At 45.9% G+C, this 24,783-nt stretch overlaps 1 protein-coding gene across 2 annotated transcripts in view; it reads left to right on the top strand.

Annotated features, from left to right (window-relative positions):
- ZNF106 (zinc finger protein 106) overlaps positions 1–24,452 on the top strand; it is a 105,191-nt gene extending 80,739 nt beyond the window's left edge. For both annotated transcript variants that reach the window (XM_088471198.1, XM_088471197.1), the window contains 6 exons: positions 4,465–4,527; positions 5,239–5,358; positions 5,942–6,013; positions 8,443–8,514; positions 10,154–10,300; positions 20,146–24,452. In XM_088471198.1, the coding sequence (XP_088327324.1) occupies positions 4,465–4,527; positions 5,239–5,358; positions 5,942–6,013; positions 8,443–8,514; positions 10,154–10,300; positions 20,146–20,202 (531 nt within the window). In that variant the 3' untranslated portion in view covers positions 20,203–24,452. The remainder of the gene's footprint in view (positions 1–4,464; positions 4,528–5,238; positions 5,359–5,941; positions 6,014–8,442; positions 8,515–10,153; positions 10,301–20,145) is intronic.
- Positions 24,453–24,783: the final 331 nt, after the last annotated feature.

Raw genomic sequence — 24,783 nt, 5'->3', positions numbered from 1 at the left:
CCGTGATTCGGCCACCTACATCAACGAGGCGGCTCTAGACATTAGTACTCTGGTGTCTAGGATTTCTTCAGCAGCGGTAGCTGCTCGTCGCACCTTGTGGCTGCGATCCTGGAAGGCGGACGCAGATTCCAAGAAGGGTCTGGAAGCGTTGCCGTTTACCGGAGAAGTTCTCTTCGGTCCGGATCTGGATAAGATTGTGGCCACGCTGGCGGCAGCCAAATCGGCTTGTCTCCCGTCGGCCGCTGCTCCTTCTGGTTCTGGACCATCGTCCTTTCGGTCATCTAGGGCCCAGGGCAGGTCCAAACCACAGTCGTTTCCTCGACAGGCTGGCCCTAGGAAATCGGTCAAGCCCCGGAAGCAGGCATGGAGTACCAGACGTCCGGCCCCCAAGCCAGATGACAAGCCTGCGGCCTGACGGTCCGGGCCTCCCTTTGGGGGATCCCAGGGTGGGAGGCCGTCTGCTGCAGTTCGCCCAGTGTTGGTCGGTCACTACGACAGACACTTGGGTTCTGGAGGTGGTCTCCCACGGGTACGCCCTCTCCTTCCGGCACAGACCCCCAGCTCGATTCTTCACCACGGGTCTACCATCAGACCGGAACAAGGCTATGGAGCTGCGGAAGGTATTGCACACTATGCTCCAGGCTGGAGTTATAGTGCCTGTTCCATTCTCCCAGAGGGGCCAGAGTTTCTATCCAGTTTCGGGCGTTACCTTTTGGCCTGGCGACAGCACCACGTGTTTTCACCAAGGTGATGGCGGCTTCTCTGCGGCTGCAGGGAGTCCGCATGTTGCCGTACTTGGACGACCTGTTATTGGTGGCGGGATCTCCAGAGCTCTTGTTACGCCACTTGGACCTGACCATTGCCCTGCTGCAATGGCACGGCTGGCTAATCAACTGGCAGAAGTCCACTCTAATCCCGTCTCGGAGGATTCTGCATCTTGGAGCCTTATTGGACTCGGGACAGCAAAAGATCTTCGTGACGGAGGAAAAGATCTCTGCTTTGCAGTCAAGGGTGCGCAGTTGTCTGCACAGCCACCGGGTGTCTCTTCACTCGGCGATGAGGTTACTGGGCTCCATGGTGTCGGTGTTCGACATGGTGGAATATGCCCAGTTTCACTCCAGACCTCTGCAGCACCTGATCCTGTCAAAGTGGAACGGGCTGCATCAGTCTCTGAAGTCCCAGATGATTGTGTTCACCCCGGAGGTTCGCCTGTCCCTTGCTTGGTGGTTACAGACGACCCACTTCAGCGAGGGACGTCCGTTCTGAGTTCCAAATTGGGTCCTGTTGACAACGGACGCCAGCCTTCGGGGCTGGGGAGCAGTTTCGGGTCCACATCTGTTCCAGGGCAGGTGGACGCTGACAGAAGCGGAGCTTCCAATCAATATCTTGGAACTCCGTGCGGTCTTCAATGCTCTCCAGCAGACACATCGGTTTCTCCAGGGTCACCCGGTACAGGTCCAGTCGGACAACGCTACCACCGTGGCCTACATAAACAGGCAAGGAGGAACCCGAAGCCGGGCGGCTCTCGTAGAGGTGTCTCGGATCCTGGTTTGGGCGGAGCGCAATCTTCCGGCCATATCAGCGGTCTTCATCCCGGGAGTGCTCAATTGGGAGGCGGACTTTCTAAGTCGCCAGGACGTTCATCCGGGGGAATGGTCCCTGCACCCGGACGTTTTTCAACTACTGGTGGACAGATGGGGTCTTCCAGAGATCGACCTCATGGCGTCCCGGCACAACAACAAGTTGCCGGTGTACGGGTCTCGCACAAGAGACGAAGGGGCGTCTCTGGTGGATGCTCTGTCCGTCCGGTGGACGTTCCGGTTCGCATACCTGTTCCCTCCGGTCTCCCTTCTTCCACGGGTAATCCGGAAATTCAAACAGGAAGGAGGGACACTCCTGTTGATAGCTCCCGCGTGGCCCAGACGGCACTGGTTCTCAGACCTTCAGGGTCTGTCCGTGGACAGTCCTCTGCGGTTGCAGCTACGTCCTTGTCATCACCCGGACCTGACTCTGCTGTCTTTGACGGCGTGGCTGTTGAGACGGCCATGCTGAGGTCCCGGGGGTTTTCCAGCTCTGTGGTGCGTACCATGTTGCGAGCTCGGAAACCGTCTTCCGCGAGGATATACCATCGCGTGTGGCATACGTTCTTCCAGTGGTGTCGACCGAGAGGTTATGCACCGCGGGAGTTTCGTCTGTCTCGGATTCTCGCCTTCCTGCAAGTTGGACTAGATCATGGGCTTCGCCTTGCTTCTTTGAAGGTACAGGTTTCGGCCCTGTCTGTCTGGTTTCACCGTAGGATTGCTACAATCCCGGATGTGCGCACCTTTATGCAAGGTGTTGTCCGCATTCAGCCGCCCTTTGTTCCACCTGTGGCGCCTTGGGATTTGGCTGTGGTCCTGAGGGCTCTCCAAGGACCGCCGTTTGAACCATTGGGATCAGTGGATCTTAAATGGCTAACAGCTAAGACTGTTTTCCTTCTGGCTATTGCTTCGGCCAGACGTGTTTCTGAGTTAGGGGCTCTTTCTTGTAGACCCCCTTTCTTGGTTTTTCATGGGAACAGGGCAGTGCTCCGCACTCGGCCCGAGTTTCTTCCCAAAGTTGTTTCCCAGTTTCATGTTAACGAGGAAATCGTTGTTCCGGCCTTTAACTCACCGGGTCTTTCCGTGGGTGAGGCCTCTTTGGATGTTGTGCGGGCCTTAAGGACTTATGTTGACCGCACTTCTTCGTTTAGGAAGTCGGACGCTTTGTTTGTCCTCTATGGCTTCCGTAAAAAGGGTTGGCCTGCTTCAAAGCAAACTTTGGCAGCCTGGATCCGTATGGCTATTTCTGAAGCTTATCTTGATGAAGGCCTACCGGTTCCTCCTTCTCTGAAGGCTCATTCCACTAGGTCTGTGGGTCCTTCGTGGGCAGCTCGACGTGGTGCCTCTGCAGTCCAGATCTGCAAGGCTGCTACGTGGTCCTCTGTCCATACCTTCGTGAGGTATTACAGGTTTGACACCTTCGCCTCTCAGGATGCTTCCTTCGGGCGGCGGATTCTCCTTTCTGCACAGGAGCGTCCCCACCCTTAAAGGATACTGCTTTGGGACATCCCCAAGGTATCCTGTGTATACCCTATGGACCCTGAAGTAGAAAATATGATATGGTGAGAACTTAACCTTGTTATCTCTATTTCTACGAAGTCCATAGGGTTCCACAGGACTCCCGCCCTGTCGCACCTGTGCTGCAGATGGGCTTTGCTCTGGTCACCAGTTTTCCGTCTCCCTCTGGTGAGAATGTGATTCTTGTATGTGTCCAGATCTTTGTTCTCTCTCTTCCTTCTCCTCCTCCGGCCTATGGCTTGGTAACTAACTGAGGTGCCTTGGCTCGGGGGCGGGGTATAGGAGTGGGACCTAGTGCATCCTGGGAGGCTGAAAGCTTAACTCTTTGGTGCCCTGCGACTGACGTCACACCTATACCCCAAGGTATCCTGTGGAACCCTATGGACTTCGTAGAAATAGAGATAACAAGTGTAAGTTCTTACCATATCTCATATTTTGTATGAGTGTACCCCTACAGCAGACAGGGCAGCCCCTGTTAAAAAAATTATTTGAGTGTACCCCTACAGCAGACAGGGCAGCTCCTGGACAACACAGCACTACAGCCAGCCCCTATGGACAGGACAACCGCTAGCCCCTATATGGACAATGACAACAGTAGCCAGCCAGCCCCTATGTATTGTGTATGAAATTATGAATATGACTATATGATTGGAAAACAGTAGCCAGCCCCGATGGTCAGCGTCAGCAACAGCTCCCTCCCTCCCTCTTCACAGTAGCCAGTCGTACTTTATAATTAAAAAAAAAAAAAATTTAATAACAGCCTAGTCCGTCTAACACACTGAGCTCCTAGCTCCCTCCTAACTATTCACAGCCGTAATGATAAATGGTGGCGATCGCAGGACCTTTATAGAATCCAAAACCTTCAAGAATCCGACAGCGGGATGATGACGTTTTGCCTCCATTTCAGTTCCGAGCCAGGTGAGGAAACCCGAGTCTGACTCTGTTCCTGACTCGGATCGGGGGGGTTAGAATTTCGGAAATCCGAACCCGCTCACCCCTAGTTAAAACACACAAATTTAACAATTTGTTTTTTGTCCGTTTTCCAGTGTTTAAGACCATATGATAGACTGTCATTTGCTCTCATTCATTGCCAGGTTTTCATTCCAACCAGCCAGATTGGACAGATATCTGACAGATAATTGTATAGTGTATGCCCAGCATAACTGGTACAAGCTTCAGCTGCTGCATCAGTACCATTTCAAAAGTGTATAAGTACAACGTTATATGAAATGGGTAAAAGCAGACTTGTGTGCTTTACATTATGTTCTCATCATTGTTTCCTGTGCATATTTTCAGATGATACAACACCATTAATCATCTCAATTACATTACAATGTCCGTTATGTCTTTCATTTATTTTTTACAGGTTGTCAACGACCTGGTGTTCAGTGGATCAAGTGATCAATCTGTACATGCTCATAATATTCATGTGAGTTCACACAATCTGTATAACTTCTCCATTGTACGGACTGGATGTTTATTTGCTTATTAACACCACTGAAAATGCATCTTCATCCAAACCTGTGTATTGTTTAGGTAACTATACCTGATATCACTGAAGTGTAACGTAGGACCCTATTTGTGCGCACACCCAATGCCCCATCCCTTTGCTGTTTGTAAAAAAAAAAAAAAAAGTTGTGCAGTAACTCTGTGGCTGGGCAGAAGCTACATGACAGGCCTGTAGTCTACCAGTAACTGTGTATCATGTACAGATGTGTCCTCACTCATCTTTGCTGCAGTCGCATCAAACAGCCCGAGCTTCTGCTAGCGCCGGGCGTTATTTGAGTCTTTTTGTGCTGAGAATGCGCCTACGTTACAATGTGATGCGACTAGGACACTTTTATATCTGTATGTGACTTCAGCATGCGAAGTGCTACAATGCAGCTTTTTACCAAGCCAAGTTCTGTTTACAGACTGCTGCACACAGATATACACGTGCCACATAGCAAATGAATCAGCATTGTGACTTAGATGCAGTTTCTGCACAAAGAGATGTCCTCCGCTAGCAGAGCTGCATGGGATGCCGTGGGCTCATGGCATATTGAGGCTAGATGAGCAAGGACACACCTGTATGTGTTTGTTATATGTTTTTCTGAATATAAATGCAGTTCATCATATAACATGTTTTTTTTTTTTGTAGACCGGGGAGTTGGTGCGCATATACAAAGGACACAATCATGCTGTTACAGTGGTCAATATCTTGGGAAAAGTCATGGTGACAGCCTGCTTGGATAAATTTGTTCGTGTTTATGAGCTGCAGGTGATGTTTAATGGTTATTCTTCCTAGCTTACTAGTTATGATTACTTGTGGTGTCATTTTCATAGTTATAGTGACCTTTTTAGTTCACTGATTGAGATTTGTAATATCCTATTGATGCCCTCTCTTTTCTTACGCTATATAGTATGTTGTGGACAGGGTTATACAGTAGTAGCTAACTGCAACAGCAGTCAATGATCTTACTGTAGCTCCCTCTTGTGGTCATCTGCTCATTTCCCAGCCAGCCTCAATAATCCCTTCATGTCAAACTAGACAATAGTTATCTAAGGAGAAATACTGTATAGGCCAGACGTTCCCAAAATCCACCATTACAGTCCAGGTTTTAAGGATAGCCATGCTTGAGCACAGGTGAATTAGTACCTCAATCAATTTGATTTAAACAATTTGGACTCAAGCATGGATTTCCTTAAAACCTGGACTGTAATGGTGGAGTTTGGGAACCTCTGGTATAGCCTCACTTTATCACTGTAAACCTTTTTTTTTGGTAAGGAATTATAATTGCAAGTTTGCACATAATTACTGCACTTATCACTCTCACTGTTATTTTTTCCGCATTATTAAATAGTCACATGATCGGTTACAAGTCTATGGAGGACATTCGGACATGATCATGTGCATGGCAATTCATAAAAGCATGGTAAGATTATATATATATTTGTCATGTGTTTTTGCCTATTAACAGTTTATATAGCACACACATTCCGCAGAGAATATTTAGTCATTTACATTAGTCCCTTTCCCAGTGGAGCATGCACTTTATATCCCTAACACACGGGGGAATTCAATTGTTTTTTGGGGTATCTTAAGTAATGGGTGTCTATCGGAGCAATTCAATTGTTGCTCCTATCAGAAGCACATTATCCGAGGCAGGCACATTTTTTCTCGCAGCCTCCAGATGTGTGGAAAAAGAAACTTGTGTAAAGTCCTTAGTTTAGAGACACCCAAAAGGTAGTTTGGACGCCTAAACCAGAATTTTAGACTGGGTTAGCCACTTTTCGCATCTAAACCCCGTCCTTTTGGGCGTGTAAAATACTAACGGACGTCTGATCCGAGCAACAATTTAATTGCTCCAATAGATGCCCATTAGCTAAATGCCAAGAGCTAACAATTGATTTCCCTCCATACACATACATACATTAGGGTTAATATTTGAGTGGAAGCCAATTAACCTACCAGTATGGTTTTTTGATTATGGGAAGAAGCCGTAACACCCGGATGAAACCCACGCAAAGAACGGGGAGAACATACAAACTCCAAACAGACGGGCAGTGGAAATGAAACCTTCAATGCTTTGACGCCACAAGCTAATCATTTGCACCACTGTACTGCCCACACTTGCATAATGCCACTATATCCAATGTCATGCATTTACAGCGAGCGTATTTCAGTGTATTATGTCAGTCATCAGGGGACAGGAACAAGAACTAAATCGATAACTGTTCCCTTGTAAGACCATTAAGGAGAACATACTTTGTAAATCTCAGTAAGGGTGCATTCGTATGGGCGTTTTGGTCGCAATACCTGTAAAAAGCCATTGAGTTTTATGAAGGGAAGAAAATACAGAAATAACATTAAATCTATGTAGTGTGACAATTGCTGCAACAATAAACAGGCAAAAACATGAATTACACAACAACAACAAAAATCTGGCGCTGCACCTATTAGGACAGATGTGGTAGAAATTATTTATCTACAACAAATCTTGGACACTAAGACTGCAGCCCATTCGACAAAAGGTGGCAATATATAATACCAAAAAGTGGAACAAGAGAAAAAGTAGATAGGCACTGTCTAATGTCCAATAATTTATTACCCAAAAATTATTTCCATATTAGAATAAATCACATATAGTACACATATCACATATAATTTACAGCATGTAAAATATACCAATTGGTCAATAAAAACAAAAATAAAAAAAATACAAAATAATAAATAAAACAATAAAAGGCAAAGGTGGATATTCTGTTCAGTACGAACTGTCTGTTCGAAGGGTATTGTACAATATGATACTCAATATGATATATTATATATATCTCTATATGAGTGTTGATTGCCCTTGATGAAAATTATGGAGTATAAGGCTCTATCGGCGTGAGCCTTATACTCCATATCCGGAGAAGGGGGAGAGAGAGAAACAAACATACAACAGCGGTGAGACTTAATTTTTACTTCATACCAGCAGCTTTACATACCGCTGTGGATAAGCGACACCAGGATTGAAATAACATCCGTGAGCCCATTAGGTAATATTCCTGTGGGACTAATACTTCTCAGACATTTTATGAGCAAACTGCAGAGAAGCTCTGTGTAGCCGTCTATTGCCGTATAAATCCTAACAGGAGCCTGATACATATTAGACACTATTCTTTAAGTCTCATCTATGTGTGGGAATTTTCATCAAGGACAATCAACACCCACATAGAGATATATGTAATTTTTGTAACTTTCTCAGTGGGATAGAGACTTCTTTCCAGTACAAATAATTCAGTGGTGGAAGTTCTGCGTGTTATATATACAAAGGGATACAAATTTACAACAGTATCATCACAGAATAGATACAAGAGTATCATATTGTACAATACCCTTGGAACAGACAGTTTGTACTGAACGGAATATCCACCTTTGCCTTTTATTGTTTTATTATTTTGTATTTTTGTTTTTATTGACCAATTGGTATATTTTACATGCTGTAAATTATATGTGATATGTGTACTATATGTGATTTATTCTAATATGGAAATAATAATTTTTTGGTAATAAATTATTCTACATTAGACAGCGCCTATCTACTTTTTCTCAAAAACATGAATTATACGCAACTTTAATCATAACGGCCCTATGTAAACGTCAGTGTTGTTCCATTGTTAAAATCATAATGAGAAAAATTTGGCTGACATCGAAAGTGAGTTCCTGTACTTTTCCTTGGAAAACAAGCACTTTGCAAAAGAAAATATTAATGTCTACTACTGCAAAATAGCATTTTAAATGTATATTTTAAATGTATTTTCTATAACATAACGATGTATGCCCTCTATTCAATATTTCGTATTCATTTGGTTTCAGATCTACACGGGTTGCTACGATGGCAGCATTCAAGCTGTGCGGCTAAACCTTATGCAAAATTATCGCTGCTGGGTAAGGATCATATTGAGCTGCTAGAATTGATCACAGGTCACACACAGGCGCCATCACTGCTGCATTCCCTGTGCGCTGTGTGTACACGGCTCAGTGCATCTGGAGTCTTGAGGAGCTGTTTAGCAAATATTAATAAATGAACAGCTTGGATGGTCCATGTTAATTTGCAGCTCTGAATATGAACTGTTTTGTTCAATTGTCATGGGAACACCTGTGTAGTACCATATTAGATTGTTCCATTTTAACTATAGTACCGCCGCAATTTCTATTAGTCTGACTTATGACTTCTATAAAAATAGTTAACATTTTTTATATATTTCATTTAATTCTGTAGTTTTGCTCTCAAACACTTGTGTACAAATATACGTTTGTGTGTAGTTTGTGCCTTGTGTGTTTTTACTGGCTATTAACAATTTTAGATTTACAGACATTAAGAGTTTTTTTTGTTTTTCTATGCTGACCATGGGCCTGATTCAGACCCACTCGCGAGCGGCTGTACGCTCGCAAGTGGGTCGATGGTCTGCACTGAGCATGCGCACGACGGAGGGAGCTCCGTCGTGCGCATGCGCCAGACACGACGAGCGAAGGACTTTCCTTCGCTCGTTGTGTCCGATCAAAGGGGGCGTGCTGTCAATGTTGATTGACAGCACGCCCCCTTTGGTGGGCGTGCCTCCCTGACGGGGGCGTTCCCACGGGAACGCCTCCCGTCAGAAGCCGGCCCACTGACATCACTAGTGATGTCAGTGGGAGTGATTTTGGCTCTGATAGAGCCAAAATCACTCCGGAGCTTGCGGTTGAAAACCTCAACCGCAGGCTCCGGCTCGCAATTTCGATGGTCGCGATGGTCACGACCATCGCGGCCATCAAAATGCACGCTCGTATAGCCTGTGGGTGGTGACCCACAGCTATACGAGCGTCCAGGAGGACGCTCCATGAAAAAGGAGCCCGGCCCTCATGCAGAGCGTGCGCTCTGCTCAGAGCGTACGGCTCTGAATGAGGGCCCATGTTATTATCGAGTAATAACAAGTAGAAGTTGGTCATGTTTGTACATAGGGCCTGATCCAGAGATGTACGCAATGCCAATATTTACGCAGTTGAGCGATTACTTCACATGCGTCACTGCGCACACGTCAAGGTACGTTAACGATGCCCAGTGGTGTCCCTCCCCGCAGTGCCACCTGGCCGCTCGCAGTGAGGATTTCTCTGCAAAGTGATTGACCTTCATAGACTGTTTAAGGGTGGTTACTGGGAGCAGCAGCCAAAACGCAGACCTGTTGCAACTGTTTTCGGGGTGTATCTCAGCCTACAACTGTAATCCTGTACACTGATAGTGGTTCAGGAAGCCATTCTGCGTGACCATAAGGCTACTCAGATGGACGATTATTGAATGATCTGCTGCGGCAGATGCGTACGTGGACGCAGTTGCTTGGATTTGCGATGGCCCCAGTGGGCGTCTCAATACATATTTTTGTGTCTGCGACATTAGCATATTTTCACACAGCAGCTCCTCTGCGGGATCGCACCTGCGATCGCATTAGTGTACATCTCTGAATCAGGCCCATAGACCAGAAGTGAGAGACTTGCGTAATATAAGTGACTGCGAATTGTTTGACTTCATTTTTTTATTTATTTTTTAAAGTGGCATGGTTGCTCGCTTATTTTTGGTGTAATTGATCATCTGAAACAGCACCTGCTTACTGATCACACAAACACAAACTTCCAAACGCTGAAATGCCGATGGAAGAACTGCGATGCCTTCTTCACAGCCCGGAGGAGCTCGAAACAGGTATTTCACAGGAATATTCTAGTTACTTTCTAGATCTTTCTATTTATCATTGTGTTTGCTCCTAGGAACACTACAGTATCACGTTAAAGTTCTGTTGATGTGGGAAATATATATTTATTTGCTGTAATGATCACTATGGATTTAGAACTCTCCCAGCCTATTCTGGCCTTATTTGTACAGTTAGGGCCTAATTCTGAGTTGCACACTACTGTGCCGAAGTTCTGTACGCCAGCAGCAAACAGAATTTTGATGTCTCCCTCCCTCCAACTTACCTGTTGCTGGTCGCATAGGCATCGAAGCACAACAGAGCAGCAGGAGGCAGGGATTGTAGCGGCAGCCGCGGACGGTCAGGAGATGTGCTTTATAACAATATGCTGCACAGTCCCTGCACCGCATGAAGGAGGAGATGTTATGTACGGTCTTTGGACCGCACATTACACCACCTCCTCCATGTAGTGTTAGGGGCTGTGCAAACTATTGCTAAAATGCACAGCCCCTGACCCTCCGTGGGTGTCTTTCAAATGCTTGCTCCCACCCCCCACAATCCGACGCCTAAGCTTACACCTACCCCAGGGGAGATGCTGGGGATAAAGGAAGAGGAAGCTACAAGTGATAATGATAATAAACAGGAAAAGTGACAGACCCAAACTGCGCCCCCTGCCCTGCGGTGCCATGGCACAGGTCGCACTAGCCTAGTTACCGCTCTGGTATAGAGATAGTAATGGGAGTAATAGCTTGATGGGTTGGAGAGGACAATGAAGGTGAAAGGATTAAGATGAGAAGTTTCTGTGCATGAATAGCTTAAATTAACATGGGTTTATATGTAAAAAATTGGTGGTGCTAAAAAGAAATGATGGAAGTGAAAAGGTTAAAAGAGAGGAGTCAAGACACAGTGCCACTATCCTCCACTGACTCCTGTCATACATTCCTGTTATCACTGCAGAAGATACTGAACTACTGGTACCAGGGCAAGCTGACACTTGTGGTTCCCCAAGTGCCAGATTGCCTTGTCCAGCTGTACCATGCTGGGACCTGTAGTCGCCCAACCTGGACCTCTTCCAGTATAAGAGGCACCCCTGGTCCGGGGTCCCTCGGGCTGGGGGACCGGCTGAAAGGCATCATGCTGCAGCTCATCTCCTGCCTTTTTAAGGTGGATCTTTTATGTGGGTTTTAAAATCACTGCCAATCCCTATATAATTAGACAGTATTCCCCCACATGCTTTCTTAGCCTCGTCTAAACTCTTCCTTTATCATAGCTTATTTATGGCCCATTTCTCATAGTGTGGTATTTCTTATTTTCCCATTGCCAACTTGTTATGTAATTAGGCAATTGGTATTTCTCCTCACACTTTTATACTTCTATAGCCCAAATAGTTGTATGCATTAGAGTTGTAATATTTCTTGCAGTTTCCTGATTTAGAAACCTTTGCAAAAATATTTCTTAGTAGTGTGGTTTCTTTCTTAAAAGTAATAAGCAAACAGTTGTATTACCCTCTTTCAGTGAAAGTAACAACTTATCAATCAGTCTCCTGCTTATGTAATTGTTTCAACTTGTATCTAACTATGTATCCAATTGGTCCTTACTACATTACCCTAGTGCTACAGCAGTCTCCTAGTGATTTTCAATGAACCTATTCTTTCTTCAAGGTCCATAGGGCTCCACTGGGAGACAATGGGGTGTAGGTGGTGGATAGGAGGACCGGACACCAAACAGTTAAGCTTTTGCTATCCCAGGATACTCTGATCCTTCCCCCCCCTATACCCCGCCCACAGCCTGAGGCAATCAATATGTCTTGGTGTCCGGCAGGAGCTGGATCACCGTTAGAACAATGGGGCTGCTTTAAGCAGCCCAAGCTTTATTTTATTTCTTTTAACTTCAAGACAGAGCAAGCAGCACTAGACAGTCCTTCGGACGTCTATGCTGCTACTCCATCACCCCTCTGTGGTGCCGCAACGCCAGCCCTCGGCTTGGTACTTTTGGCGCGGCACCGGGAAGCCTTGCTAGCAGGCTCTTCGGGCGGACCCCAGACTGCAGCCGGGTCACGGGGACAGGTAAGGCGGGTTCCCGCTCACGGGAATCCGCGTCTAGCGCAGTCATACCTCCGGTCTTAGGAGACTGGTTCGGCATGGCCGGCAGTTCAAATCCCGGCAGCGGCAGCCTGACAGAGGAGGAAATCCTGTTCGTCCTAAAGGTAAGTATAAATGAACCTAATTCTATCCCCTAACCCTCCTTTAGGGTGCCTAACAGTAACATCCCCCCCCCCCCCTTCCCCGCCACCTAAACTTAAGTCCCCCGGTGGGGTGCCTAAAACTAAGCTCCCCCTTCTCCTAGCCTGACCCTAACCTCCCGGGGGTTGGCTAACCCTAAGTCCCCCCTGGGAGCCCTAAACCTAACCCTCACCCCCCCCCCTCCTTCCCCCCCAGGCTGTCCGCGCCCGGCATCCCTTCGATCGGGATGCCGGGCGCCAGTAAAATGTCAGGCGTTTAGATTTAGACGTCTGTCATTTAACCCTCGCCCGGGATTAAGCAGTCGGGAAGCCGGTGGTTGGCATTGCGTCCGCCGGCTTCCCGAACGTATACCCTGGAGACAGACCGCATGTGCTGATGTGGACACCAGTCTGTCCGGGACTCCACTAGACCACCAGGACTAACGTTACTGGCACAAGAAGCCAGGGAACCGGTGGTTAATGTCAGCTCGGGAGAGGTAAGCGCTTTTTTTCTGCTGACCCTCCCCCAGCTCAGAGCGCCATTCCACTGCGGTCTTGCCGCCTCTGAGCTGCTACTCCTCGCCCCGCCCCCTCAGAGACCCCCAGTGGCCATTTTCTAAACAGCAGCTACAGCTCTCTCCGGGAACACTGGGTCCAGTTTCCTCACATACCTCTCCTAGAACCCAGGAGGATTTAATTAAGGATGAACTATGGGCATCTTATTATAATACACCAGGCCAACCAGCCTCGGCCGCCCATGCTCAGGAACCCCCCTAGGCTTCCTTCTCACAGGTGTTAGCTACAATTGTGAACCGCCTAGCAGTCCCGGCAGTAATTCCTCCTATGGGGTTGCCACAACAGGTACAGGCGATACCTGTACCCTCCTATGCCTCCTCCATGGGTAGACCTGCTTTCTACCTCAGTGCAGGGTATAGCGGCTACTTCAACAATTGTTGCAAAGTGAGAGACCCCTACCCAGTAAAACTACTAAGTGTACTGTGCTATCCTCACCATCTACACAGCTCTCAGATTCTAAGGTGTCATCTGGGGAGGCAGAAGACGCAGATCTCTCTCTCACTGAGTCTCCCTCAGGGGAGGAGGAGCCTCAGTCTGTTGTACCTGCACTAGTGCTGGCTGTCAAATCAATTCTTCAGATAGAAGATGCTGAGCCCGGTCCTAAAACAAAACAGACACTTTTTAAGTGACAGAAAGTGGTTTTACCAGAATTTCCTCACTCTAATCAGCTTTCTGAGCGCATGAGCGAAGTATGGAATATGCCAAGTAAAGGGTTTCAGCCCCCAAAACGTTTGGTTTCTTTTTACCCTATTCCAGCAGCTGATTGTGCTAAATGGGAAGCTCCCCCAGCAGTAGATTCTCATGTGACACATCTAGTTAAAAGCTCTACTTTACTTATCCCTACAGCATCCTCCCTAAAGGACATGACGGATAGGAAGATTGAAGCTTGCATCAAATCTGTGTATTCTCTTACAGGAGCTATTACTCATCCAGCAATGACCACTGCCTGGGTGGCAAAAGCCATTGAGAGCTGGGCAGATGCTTTAGAGGACACATTTCCCTCTGATGCCCCCCGGGAACAGCTGTCTTATATCTCCCACATCAGGGATGCAGCCTCCTATTTGGGAGAAGAGGCTTTGGATACTGGTCTCCTGGCTTCCAAGACATCTGCTATCTTTCGGCTTTGTACATGGAATGCAGACACGGACTCTAAGAAGGCCTTGGAATCACTGCCTTACACTGGGGAGATCCTGTTTGGCCCCTTAGCGGCTTCTAAGACAGCTTTTCTGTCCTCAGCATCTACACCGAGGCCTCAGATGTCATCCTTTAGGTCTTTTCGTCCCCCGGGAAAAGCTAAAGGTCAGCCCTTTCCTTGGCAGTCTGCATCCACAAAGGCCTCCAAGCCCAGGACCAAGCAGGCCTGGGCCATCTGGCATCCAGCTACTAAATCCGAGGACAAACCTTCAGCCTGACAGGGCGGGCCTCCCCCTGAGGGGCCCCAAAGTTGGAGGCCGACTTCTTCATTTTGCCTTATTTTGGCGTCAGACCACCACAGATGCCCGGGTACAGGAGGTGGTCACTCACAGGTACGCCCTTTCATTCCTGAGATTTCCCCCCCAGCAGTTCTTTTACACAGGCCCTCCATCAGACCAGAGCAAAACCCTGCTCCTCCAGAAAGCCATTCAGTCCTTGCTGCACCCAATGGGTCTCATCGGCCTAACCTCAAGTCTCTGAACAAGTTTTTCAGGGTGCCCAGGTTTCGTATAGCAACCCTCCGGTCTATTGTCCTAGCTATGGAACCTGGGGACTTTATGGTATCTCTGGACATTCAGGACGGTTATCTACATGTACCATCAATGGTATCTCTGGTTTACTGTCCTACAGCAACATTTCCAATTTCAGGTACTGCCCTTTGGGCTTTCTACAGCTCTGCAGGTCTTTACCAAAATCGTGGCAGTTATGGCAGCTCACCTGTGTTGTCAGGGAATCGGGCTACTCCCATACTTGGACGACCTCTTGCTCTTTGCACGCTCTCCAGAGGTCCTTCGCCACCGTTTTAAGGTAACCATTGCCTTTCTACAGAGGCACGGCTGGTTGAACAACTGGAAAAAGTCTTCCCTGACCCCTTTACAAAGGATGGTACGTCTGGGAGCTCTTCTGGATTCTCAGGCTCAGAGAATTTTACTGACAGCAGACAAGATCTCCGCACAAGTGCGCAGCTTACTCCACAGTCGCCGAGTGTCAATTCACTCAGCAATGCAGACCTTGTGGTCCATGGTATCCACCTTCGACATGGTAGAGTTCGCTCAGTTCCACTCCAGGCCCCTACAACACCTAACACCTGCCGCATCTGATCAGATCTCAGATGATTGTCCTCTCTCTGTCAGTTCGCCTGTCCCTCTCCTGGTAGTTACAGACGTCCCACTTCCACATAGCTCAGATCTTTTGGATCCCGGAATAGGTACTCCTTACCACGGATGCAAGCCTCTGCGGGTAAGGCGCAGTGACCGGCCAGCACTCCTTCCAAGGACGCTGGACACCAGCTGAGGCGATCCTACCAATAAACGTCCTAGATCTCCGAGCCATCTACAGAGCCCTCACTCTGGCTCAGGATATTCTTCAGGGCAGGCCAGTACAAGTACAGTCTGACAACGTCACGGCGGTAGCCTACCTCAATCACCAGGGAGGCACTCAAAGTTGGTCAGCAATGGCAGAATTGTCATGCATTCTCACATGGGCCGAATGCCATCTCCGCAGTGTTCATCCCTAGGATTCTCAATTGGGAAGCGGATTGGAAGCCGTCACAACGTGCATGCCAGGGAGTGGTCTTTATACCCAGAAGTCTTTCAGCTCCTGGTGGACAAATGGGGTCTACTGGTCGTGGACCTCATGGCCTCACGACACAACCACAAGCTTCCAGTGTACGGGTCTAGGACAAGGGACACCGAAGCAGCCTTCATGGATGCCTTGTCAGTGAAGTGGACTTTCCATTTGGCATACCTCTTCCCTCCAGTCTCCCTTCTTTCTTGGGAAATTTCAAGCAAGAAGGGGTCACGGTCCTGTTGGTAGCTCCGGCTTGGCCCAGACACCATTGGTACTCTGATCTTCAAAGTCTCCCCATAGACGCACCTCTCCAACTTCCTTAAAGACCAGACCTGTTGTCTCAGGGTCCCTGTCTACATCCAGACCTGGCCTGTCTTTTTGACAGCGTGGCTCTTGAGACATCTCTACTAAGGTCCAAAGGGTTTTCTCGCTCTGTGGTCCAGACCATCCTCAGAGCACGTAAGCCGGTCTCCACGTGGATCTATCACCGGGTGTGGCATACATACTTCCAGTGGTGTGCTGCCAGAAGCTTTGACCCTCAGGTTTTTTGGGTTTTTAGAATCCTAGCCTTTCTTCAAGCTAGATTGGATCTCGGACTCTGCCTGGCCTCTCTGAAAGTGCACGTCTCTGCTCTGTCCACCTGGTTCCAGCGCAGAATTGCTTCACTACCAGATGTTCACACCTTCCTTCAGAGGGTCCTCCGTATTCAACCCCCCCCCCTGTTTGTCCCTCCAATGACTCCGTGGGATTTGTCAGTGGTTCTCCAAGCACTTCAGGACCCTCCGTTTGAACCCCTGGCATCAGTGGACGTCAAATCGCTCACTGCAAAGACACTTTTTCTTATGGCCATCACGTCTGCCCGAAGGTTGTCGGATTTAGGAGCGCTTTTTTGTCGCTCCCCATTTCTGATCTGTCATCAGGGCTGTTCTTCGGACTCGCCCTGGTGGTTTCTCGTTTCCACCTTAATGATGAAATTGTAGTTACAGCCTTCCTATCAGCAGGCCTCTCAGCAGGTGAGGCCTCGTTGGATGTAGTCCGTGCTCTGAGGATCTATGTGGACCGTACTAGTTCCATCAGGAAAACGGATTCCCCCTCTGTCCTTTATGGATTTCACAAGTCGGGCTGTCCAGCTAATAAACAGACTCTGGCCAGATGACTTCGCGTAACTATCTCAAAGGCTAGTCTTCCTGTGTCGGCTACAGTCTCTGTTCATTCTATTCGCTCAATGGGTCCCTTGTGGGCAGCCTGCCGTGGCGCGTCTGCTGAACAACTGTGCAATGTGGCCACTTGGTCTTCTGTCCACCCCTTTCTTAGGTTCTATGCCTTTGATACAGTTGCCTCAGGATGTTTCATATGGACGCCGGATTCTCCTCTCAGCCCTTGAACAACTGCTTTGGGACATCCCCATTGTCTCCCTGTGGAGCCCTATGGACCCTGAAGAAGAAAAGGAGAGTTCTGGTAGACTTGCCTTTGTTCACTCTCTTTCTTCGAAGTCCATAGGGCACCCGCCCTGACGCCCGTGGCTTCTATGGGTTACTACTTTTGGTCACCTGTTTCCCCCCTCTGTTGTGTGAGAGTGTGATTCTTCCGTGTACCAGTCTTCCTTCTCTGCTATCCTGCTCCTGCCTTAGGCTTGTTGACAAAACTGATTGCCTCAGGATGTGGGCAGGAATGGGTATGAAATACCGCCGCCTGCATGGCCGGCGGTTCATTTCCCGTCAGCGACAACCCGACAAGAGCAGAGTTAGAAGCAGCGGAAGCCCGACAGCGCTGGAAATCCCGATCGTGGATAGGTATGTACTAACCTAACCCCCCTAACCCTAACTTCCCCCCCAAGTGCCTAACCCTAACCACCCCCTTCCCCGCTGCCTAAACCGAAGTCCCCCGGGGGGGTGCCCGGCATTTCACCCTTGCCGGGAAATGACAGTCGGGAAGCCGGCTGCCGGTATTTAGGCAGTCGGCTTCCCGATTGCTTCCCTGTGGGCGGGGTATAGGGGGGGAAGGACCGGAGCATCCTGGGATAGCAAAAGCTTAACTGTTTGGTGTTCGGTCTTCCTATCCACCACCACACCCCATTGTCTCCACAGTGGATAGTAGTGATTTAAGCACTTTATCACATCTCATTAGATGCAGCTGTTCTAAGAGAGAAAAAATCATTACATCTCAGATGACTGACTTAATAATCCGTAAATACAGAAGATCGGCCCCCCTGGGCATCTCGCTACAGGGGTCTCTGCCGGCATCCGTGTTCTACTATCACGTTTCCTGTGTCTATAAGCAAATCTCAGTCAGGAGGCCGGAACTGCCTTACCTGTATTATAAAATTAGCCCAGACCAATCACTAATGTGGGAAGATTACAACAAACCGCCACAAATATGTTGGTTGTTTTTTCCCCACATGTACATGATTAATAACTTGTGTCAGCAAATGGTATGATTTGTTTTTACCCAATACAGTCCTCAAGTCACCCTTTTTAACAACAAATATTTAAAACATGCAGAAGTAGGCAGACACTGTCCGCCTACTTCTGTGACTATACAATTTGGAGAGAAGTTGACTGGTCTGATGGAAAGGTTGGTTAGGTGTGTGGGGCAGTGTTTTAGTTGGACAGACAAGTTGAACAATTGGTCGGTTGGATGGTTGAGGGAAAGTTGGTCTGATGTATGGCCAGCTTTAAGCTGGGTACACATTGGAACGTTGTGTACCAGGACGATCTGGCGGCCGATGGGTCAACGTTTCGTATCCACAGTACACATCAGAATGATGTAATGAAGGACAGAACGATCCCTTGTTCAATCTTTCATTACCTTGCACAGCGCCACATGCAATATCCTCTGGTTGGCCGTGCAGCACGGCAGACCAGAAGATATCGCTAACGACCGTGGGAGCGCGCAGTATAGCCACACACATTTAACGACGCGGTCGATATGGCGTTTTGATTTGGCCGGAAACTACATATCGGGCAGATAACGCTCCAGTGTGTACCCAGCTTTAGAGTGGGTCATCTTATCTCACTTACAGACAGTACTATCTGCACATTTAAGCCAGATAGCATCATCTGCCCTTAGGGATACCTTATTCTCTTTTAAAAGACAAATTAGGCTATTAGCCAGATGGTGAAAACGCTGATTACAGTTGTTTGTATCAAAATGGCAAAGCATTGTTACAGAAAATACTATAAAGGGAATGGGTATGAAATACCGCCGGCCGCATGGCCGGCGTTTCGATTCCTGTCAGCGGCAGACCGACAGGAGCAGAGTGCGAAGCAGCGGAAGCCCGACAGCGCTGGAAATCCCGATCGTGGATAGGTAAGTATCCACTAACCTAACCCTCCTAACCCTAACCACCCCCTTCCCCGCTGCCTAAACCTAAGTCCCCCGGGGGGTGCCTAACCCTAAGTCCCCCCCGGGGGTGCCCAACCCTAACCCTCCCTCCCCCTAGCCTAACCCTCCCGGGGGGGTGCCTAATCCTAAATCCCCCCTGGGAGCCCTAAACCTAACCCTCCCCCCACCACCCCCCCACCCCCCCGCGGATGTCCGCTCGCGGCGCCCGGCATCACTACGATCGTGATGCCGGGCGCCTGTCTCCCGGCGTCTGGGAAATGCGGGCGTCTACATCTAGACGCCCGGCATTTCACCCTTACCGGGATAAGACAGTCGGGAAGCCGGCTGCCGGTATTTAGGCAGTTGGCTTCCCGATTGCTTTCCCTATAAAGTGAATAGTCACATTTTATTTAATGTAGGGAGCTTAAATGGAACAATAAAATAGTAAGAATAGATAACTGTACATTTTGTATTCTGATCCCAGTAACCGTTTTCTTTTCACCTTTTGAGGCCTTGTTCTATTATTTTGCAGCTCGTTAATGCATTATTTCCTTTTCTTATTTATCTTATTGGTTGTTTACCATTGCTATCAGTGACCATATGGTTTCATCCTGCTTTCACATAGTCAATGTATAGTGCTCTGAGATATGTATAAAACATAATTGCACAGTAGGCCATCTTCCCGAATGTTATATTTAATTAATATTCAAAAACCACTATCTGGCCCTGAGTACATCCATACCACATTTATGGTTCCTGATGAGAGCTCCATTGAATACTACTTTATTTAGATGAACTGCTTTTTTGATAGGTGATGATCTTTGGGAGTCTGATCATTTAATTTTGCCATTTAACTGTATGTACTAACAGTACTGTATTGTACCATGCAGCAAGCAAGTGGGGGAAAAACACTGCTATACTGTATTGTTACAGCCTAATATATTATCACAGTGCCTTCCATTTTTTTCTCCACAGGATGCAATTGGCCACATTGAACGTCATGCAGATGAAGACCGACATACAAATGTGTAAAAAAGCACAGCATATCCCATATTGGGGTGTTTCTTTGTAAGCAACATCATGACATTATTATTGAGCGTCTTACATTTCATGCATGGTATAATCCCTGCGCAGTAGATCTCTCCTTACTGGCAATTACCATACAAAGCAGAGGCTTAAAATGGCTCCTATGTCCAATGCCTTTGTCACTCTTCAGTCTAATGTTTATTTTACGCAGTGCATTATTATTTCTTTTAGTCTTACAGAACAATTTTTTTTTCTCAACATTCAATGTTTTCATTTTGTTTTTTCATGGGCACAGCATGAAGAAATATACAATGTTTTTTCCTTACATTTTGTATACTAAATCAAATCTTAAAATGCCACTATTACATTTTTATAGTAGATAAAAGAGCCTTTTCAGTCTGTTTCCACATTTCTAAAAAAAAAAAAATGTATATTTTTATTTTTTTTGTTTTTGTGAGGTTATTTAATTAAAAAAAAAATAATAATTATTTGAATTAAATAAGTATATTTAATTTTGTTTCCACCGTCGTAGGAAATCCCATCATATGTCTCACAATCACCATTATTAAAGGCTCTAAACAAACAAAAAAAAAGTACTACGAAATACTGCAACTTCTATTGTGTGATGGCCACTGATGGTGATGTCATTATGGCTGAATGGATCCCATGTAAATGACCAGTAACATCAAGGACAAGAACATATTTTTTTTCTCACCATCATATAAAACGTTCCGGAGACCACAGGGGGCACTTTCTGGGTTACACACAAATAGGTGGAGCTTTGCATACCGTAGAATACGAAACGTGGTCTGCTAACAAAACGGATACATTTTGTAGATCTGTAATGAAACTTCAAACATTAACTACATATAGAATAGTTTTATTTGATGTTGAGTAAAAATTATTTTATTTGGTGTTTTATTGGCCTTTTAATAAGTACCTTTTAATACCTCTTAGGTATAGAATCAGTGACATGACTGAAGCTTTTTGTCTAGATAAATCTGGTAATATCTGATATAAGTATCAATGCGGAAAACAATTGAATAAGCATTTCCTATAATGTTGCACTAACAGTGACTGGCCTGATACTGCTGTATTTGGGGCATAACTTTAAAGTGTGTTTTGGTTTTATTGCTCATCTTGTTACTTAAACTTTATTTCAATATATTTGACTATTCAAATATATCAATTGAGGCACCGTGAAAATAGGCAGAATGGATGCTTCACAAGTGAGCGCAGCTCATTTTATGGTTTAAGTTGTCAAGTTTTTATTTTGAATTGTGTGTGTCATTTTTTACTCTCACAATGCAATGTGTGTTATTGTTTGAATGACAAATGTGAAGTTAGTTGTCCCTGTTTATCCACTGATCAGGTATAAAACTGCAAGTGTGAATTCTGTTATGGTCAGTAGATAAGTCCACGATTCTGGAGATTACTGTCAAATAGGCATTTAAGGATGTGCAGTGTCAGGAACCAGTCAGAAGCTAAGGGTGCGAAATGCTCATGTTTTCATTATTTTAGTTTTTTCTTGGTTTCCAACTAAGGGCCATATCCAATTAGCCGCAGTAAATTTCCGCGGCTAATTAGCTCGCTCGGGGCTATCCAATTAGCCCCGTAGTCGGCCTGACGACGGCACTTATCGGGGTTTTTTTTTTCGGGACCTGATGTGTCCCGAAAAATAATCCACGATAAGTGCCGTTTTTTTGCCCAAAAAAAGGCGAGAACACATAGGGCCGCAAGCTTATTCGCCCGAATTAATAGGATAGGGAGAATAAAGTGTCTGGGGCTAATTGGATATGGTCCTATGTATGTGTAAGCTGACCGCCAAATGTGCATCAGTATTATAGGTTGAAAGTGTTTTTGTTGCTTTGTTTGCGTGTGCATGAAAGGAGTATCTCTTAACAGTAAAAAGACAGAACGACAATTGTGTTTTAGTTGGTCTCCTTACTCCATGGTATGTAATCCCTGTTCCTGATTTGCAAAGCATGCATCCGCGTGAAAAAATAACCCAATTCAAATCTAAGCAATGTGTGGCTATGCACAAAACACTCATATTACTGCACACCCTTATGGGGGGGTGTGTGGTAAAATTAGTCATGCTGCAGTCGCAATGTGCAGCCATTATGGGTGTTCCAATGGCACACCGCGGTCATTGCTCAGAATTGAATTGATTCCGATGTATTCTCAAATTCCTTTTACTCTTGTGTTTCTCACCTTATTTATCATGTCACCACATGTGAAAAGTCCATTTATCTCCATGGGAGAAAAAACACACTAGAGCAGTGTTTCCCAACATCAGCCCTCAAGGCACACTAACAGTCCAGGTTTTAAAGACAGCCATCATTGTTGAGCACAGGTGACTTAATTGAGACCTCTGTTATTTTGATTTAAGCGTCTCTGCTCAAGCATGGATACTCTTAAAGCCTTGGCTATTAATGTGCCTTGAGGATGGAGTTTGGAAAGCAGTGCACTAGTAATGAACACGAGCGGTTACACCAGTGTTGTGCTGTTCAATTTTTTTTTTTCAGTCCACTGCCAGCCAATCAGATCGCAGCTAGCATGGGCAGCCACTTATATACAGCTAAGGAGAGCTTGTACAAGACCCGTAAAGGAATACATTTCAGCATTCCATCGCTTATTGGATACATGCTCTAACGTAGTCCTTAGATGCGTTTTCACATAAAGGTTGTACTTGTATTTTATTTTCATTCAAATACAACACCAGTGAGTAAGGACCCTTAATCTTAGGAGAGTACATGAGAAAATGGAGGTGGAAAATGCATAGCTTTATCTTCCCTACACATAACAAAGATTATTTAATTTTTCTTCAACCTATGATGAAGTTGATAAATTATATGCAGATGAGCAATGTTATCAAGCATGGTGAAAGATTTCCCTTGTGCCATTGTGTAAATAAAGGGCCGCAGACACTAAAGCTGGGTACACAGTTACCTGACTTAAGGGGCTGCTGATTTGGTAAACTATACACATTAATAAGCCGCTCGATATGTCTGGCCAGACATCACTACTGGACGGGCATTTCAATTTGCTGACCCAGTTGTTATGTCTGTGTCAGCGGTCCCAGCTGTCAGTGTACAGGTGTCTGTGGGTTACCCGTACACACATGCAGATGCACCAATATATCTGCATGATACATCGGCTGTGCTGCAGGGCCATCCTGATATGTCTCTGAACTACATTGTTCACAGACATATCGGGTGTACACACCCGCCAATGCGCTACCGATATAGACCATTCATTGGTCCATCAAACTATTTATCTACTAGTGTTTACCCAGCTTAAGGCAGCAGCAAAGCTTGCAGTGCATGACATGTAGTCCTATTTTCCCTCTGATTATTTGATTTATCCTTAATATAATTCCACATAAAGGAACAGCAGCAAGGAGAACCCTAGAAAGGAACTTTAAGTAAAATGTTTGGATCAGATAAGAATCGGGGGGAAATGCTACAGAGACACAGGAGCCCATATAATGAAAGGCAAATGACAGATGAATAAATTATAATGCAGGGCGTGCTGATACCATTTGCCCTATTACTATTGCCATGTTTACAATTCTCATACTATGCATCCATGTCTTTTATATGTTCCATGGTTTACAGAACTCTTACAATCTTTTTATTTTTGTAAGCATCATTTAATGGTTATTAAAATATTTAAAATGATCACTTGCTTTTCATCCACTTATTCAATTTTGCAGGCCAATCAGGGACATCGACTAAACGTATCTAATGGTTTCTAGGGTGCACATTGTAAGGTAGGCAGCCTGTGGTTCTTCAGCTATGGTGTGACAACAAATCTCTGCTTGTTCTTGGCTAGCTGGATTTGCAGACATGATATGGCAGCTGTCAAGTTGCAGGTTGCTGGAACCAGTTCTAATCCAATGTACCATTTGGAAATTGCCTTTAAACTAGTATAAATTAGACGACTAGAAGGAATACCAGATTGGTGACTGTGGTTTACAACACATGTGCTGTCTGCACCAGGCTAGATCTCTGTCATTGGGCTCTATCCACCTGTTTGTACTTGTAATGCTTAATGCCTTTAGTGTGTACTTTGTTCCCAATTGTATATGATGTATCAAGGTCATGATAACAAGAGGCAACTCTCAATGTATTTCTTCCTAGAAAAATGTTATAAATTTCAAATATTGTTAAACAAAAACACCGCCATGTAACAAAGTTCAAAAGAATGAAACAAACAATTGTACACCATTAAATGGTTTTATTTTAATTTTACATTGTGTATATTGATTTTCTAGTTCTCAATGGTTTCTTTTTTTGTGTTTTAATTATGTTCGATGCTTCCCATCAGGAATCACAATTCAAGACCATAACAAAAAATTTCCTGCATGTTTACACACCCCTGTTTATGATGCCAGTTCCTTTTTTTAGTATAATCAATTTCACATCCAACAGTATATTAAAGTTTCACATAATTATTTTTCTTGTATTTAAACAAAATTCTAAAAGCATGTTTATTTTATATAAAGCTTCATTGCCAATATTACCAGGGTTCACAAAATAATACTTTTCATTTAAAATACACACATTGTATGAGTTTTCATTT

Source organism: Taudactylus pleione, unplaced genomic scaffold, assembly GCF_031769625.1.
Source record: "Taudactylus pleione unplaced genomic scaffold, aTauple2 ptg000113l, whole genome shotgun sequence".
Classification (NCBI taxonomy): Eukaryota; Metazoa; Chordata; class Amphibia; order Anura; family Myobatrachidae; genus Taudactylus; species Taudactylus pleione.
This window is presented reverse-complemented; position numbering and strand designations above follow the sequence as displayed.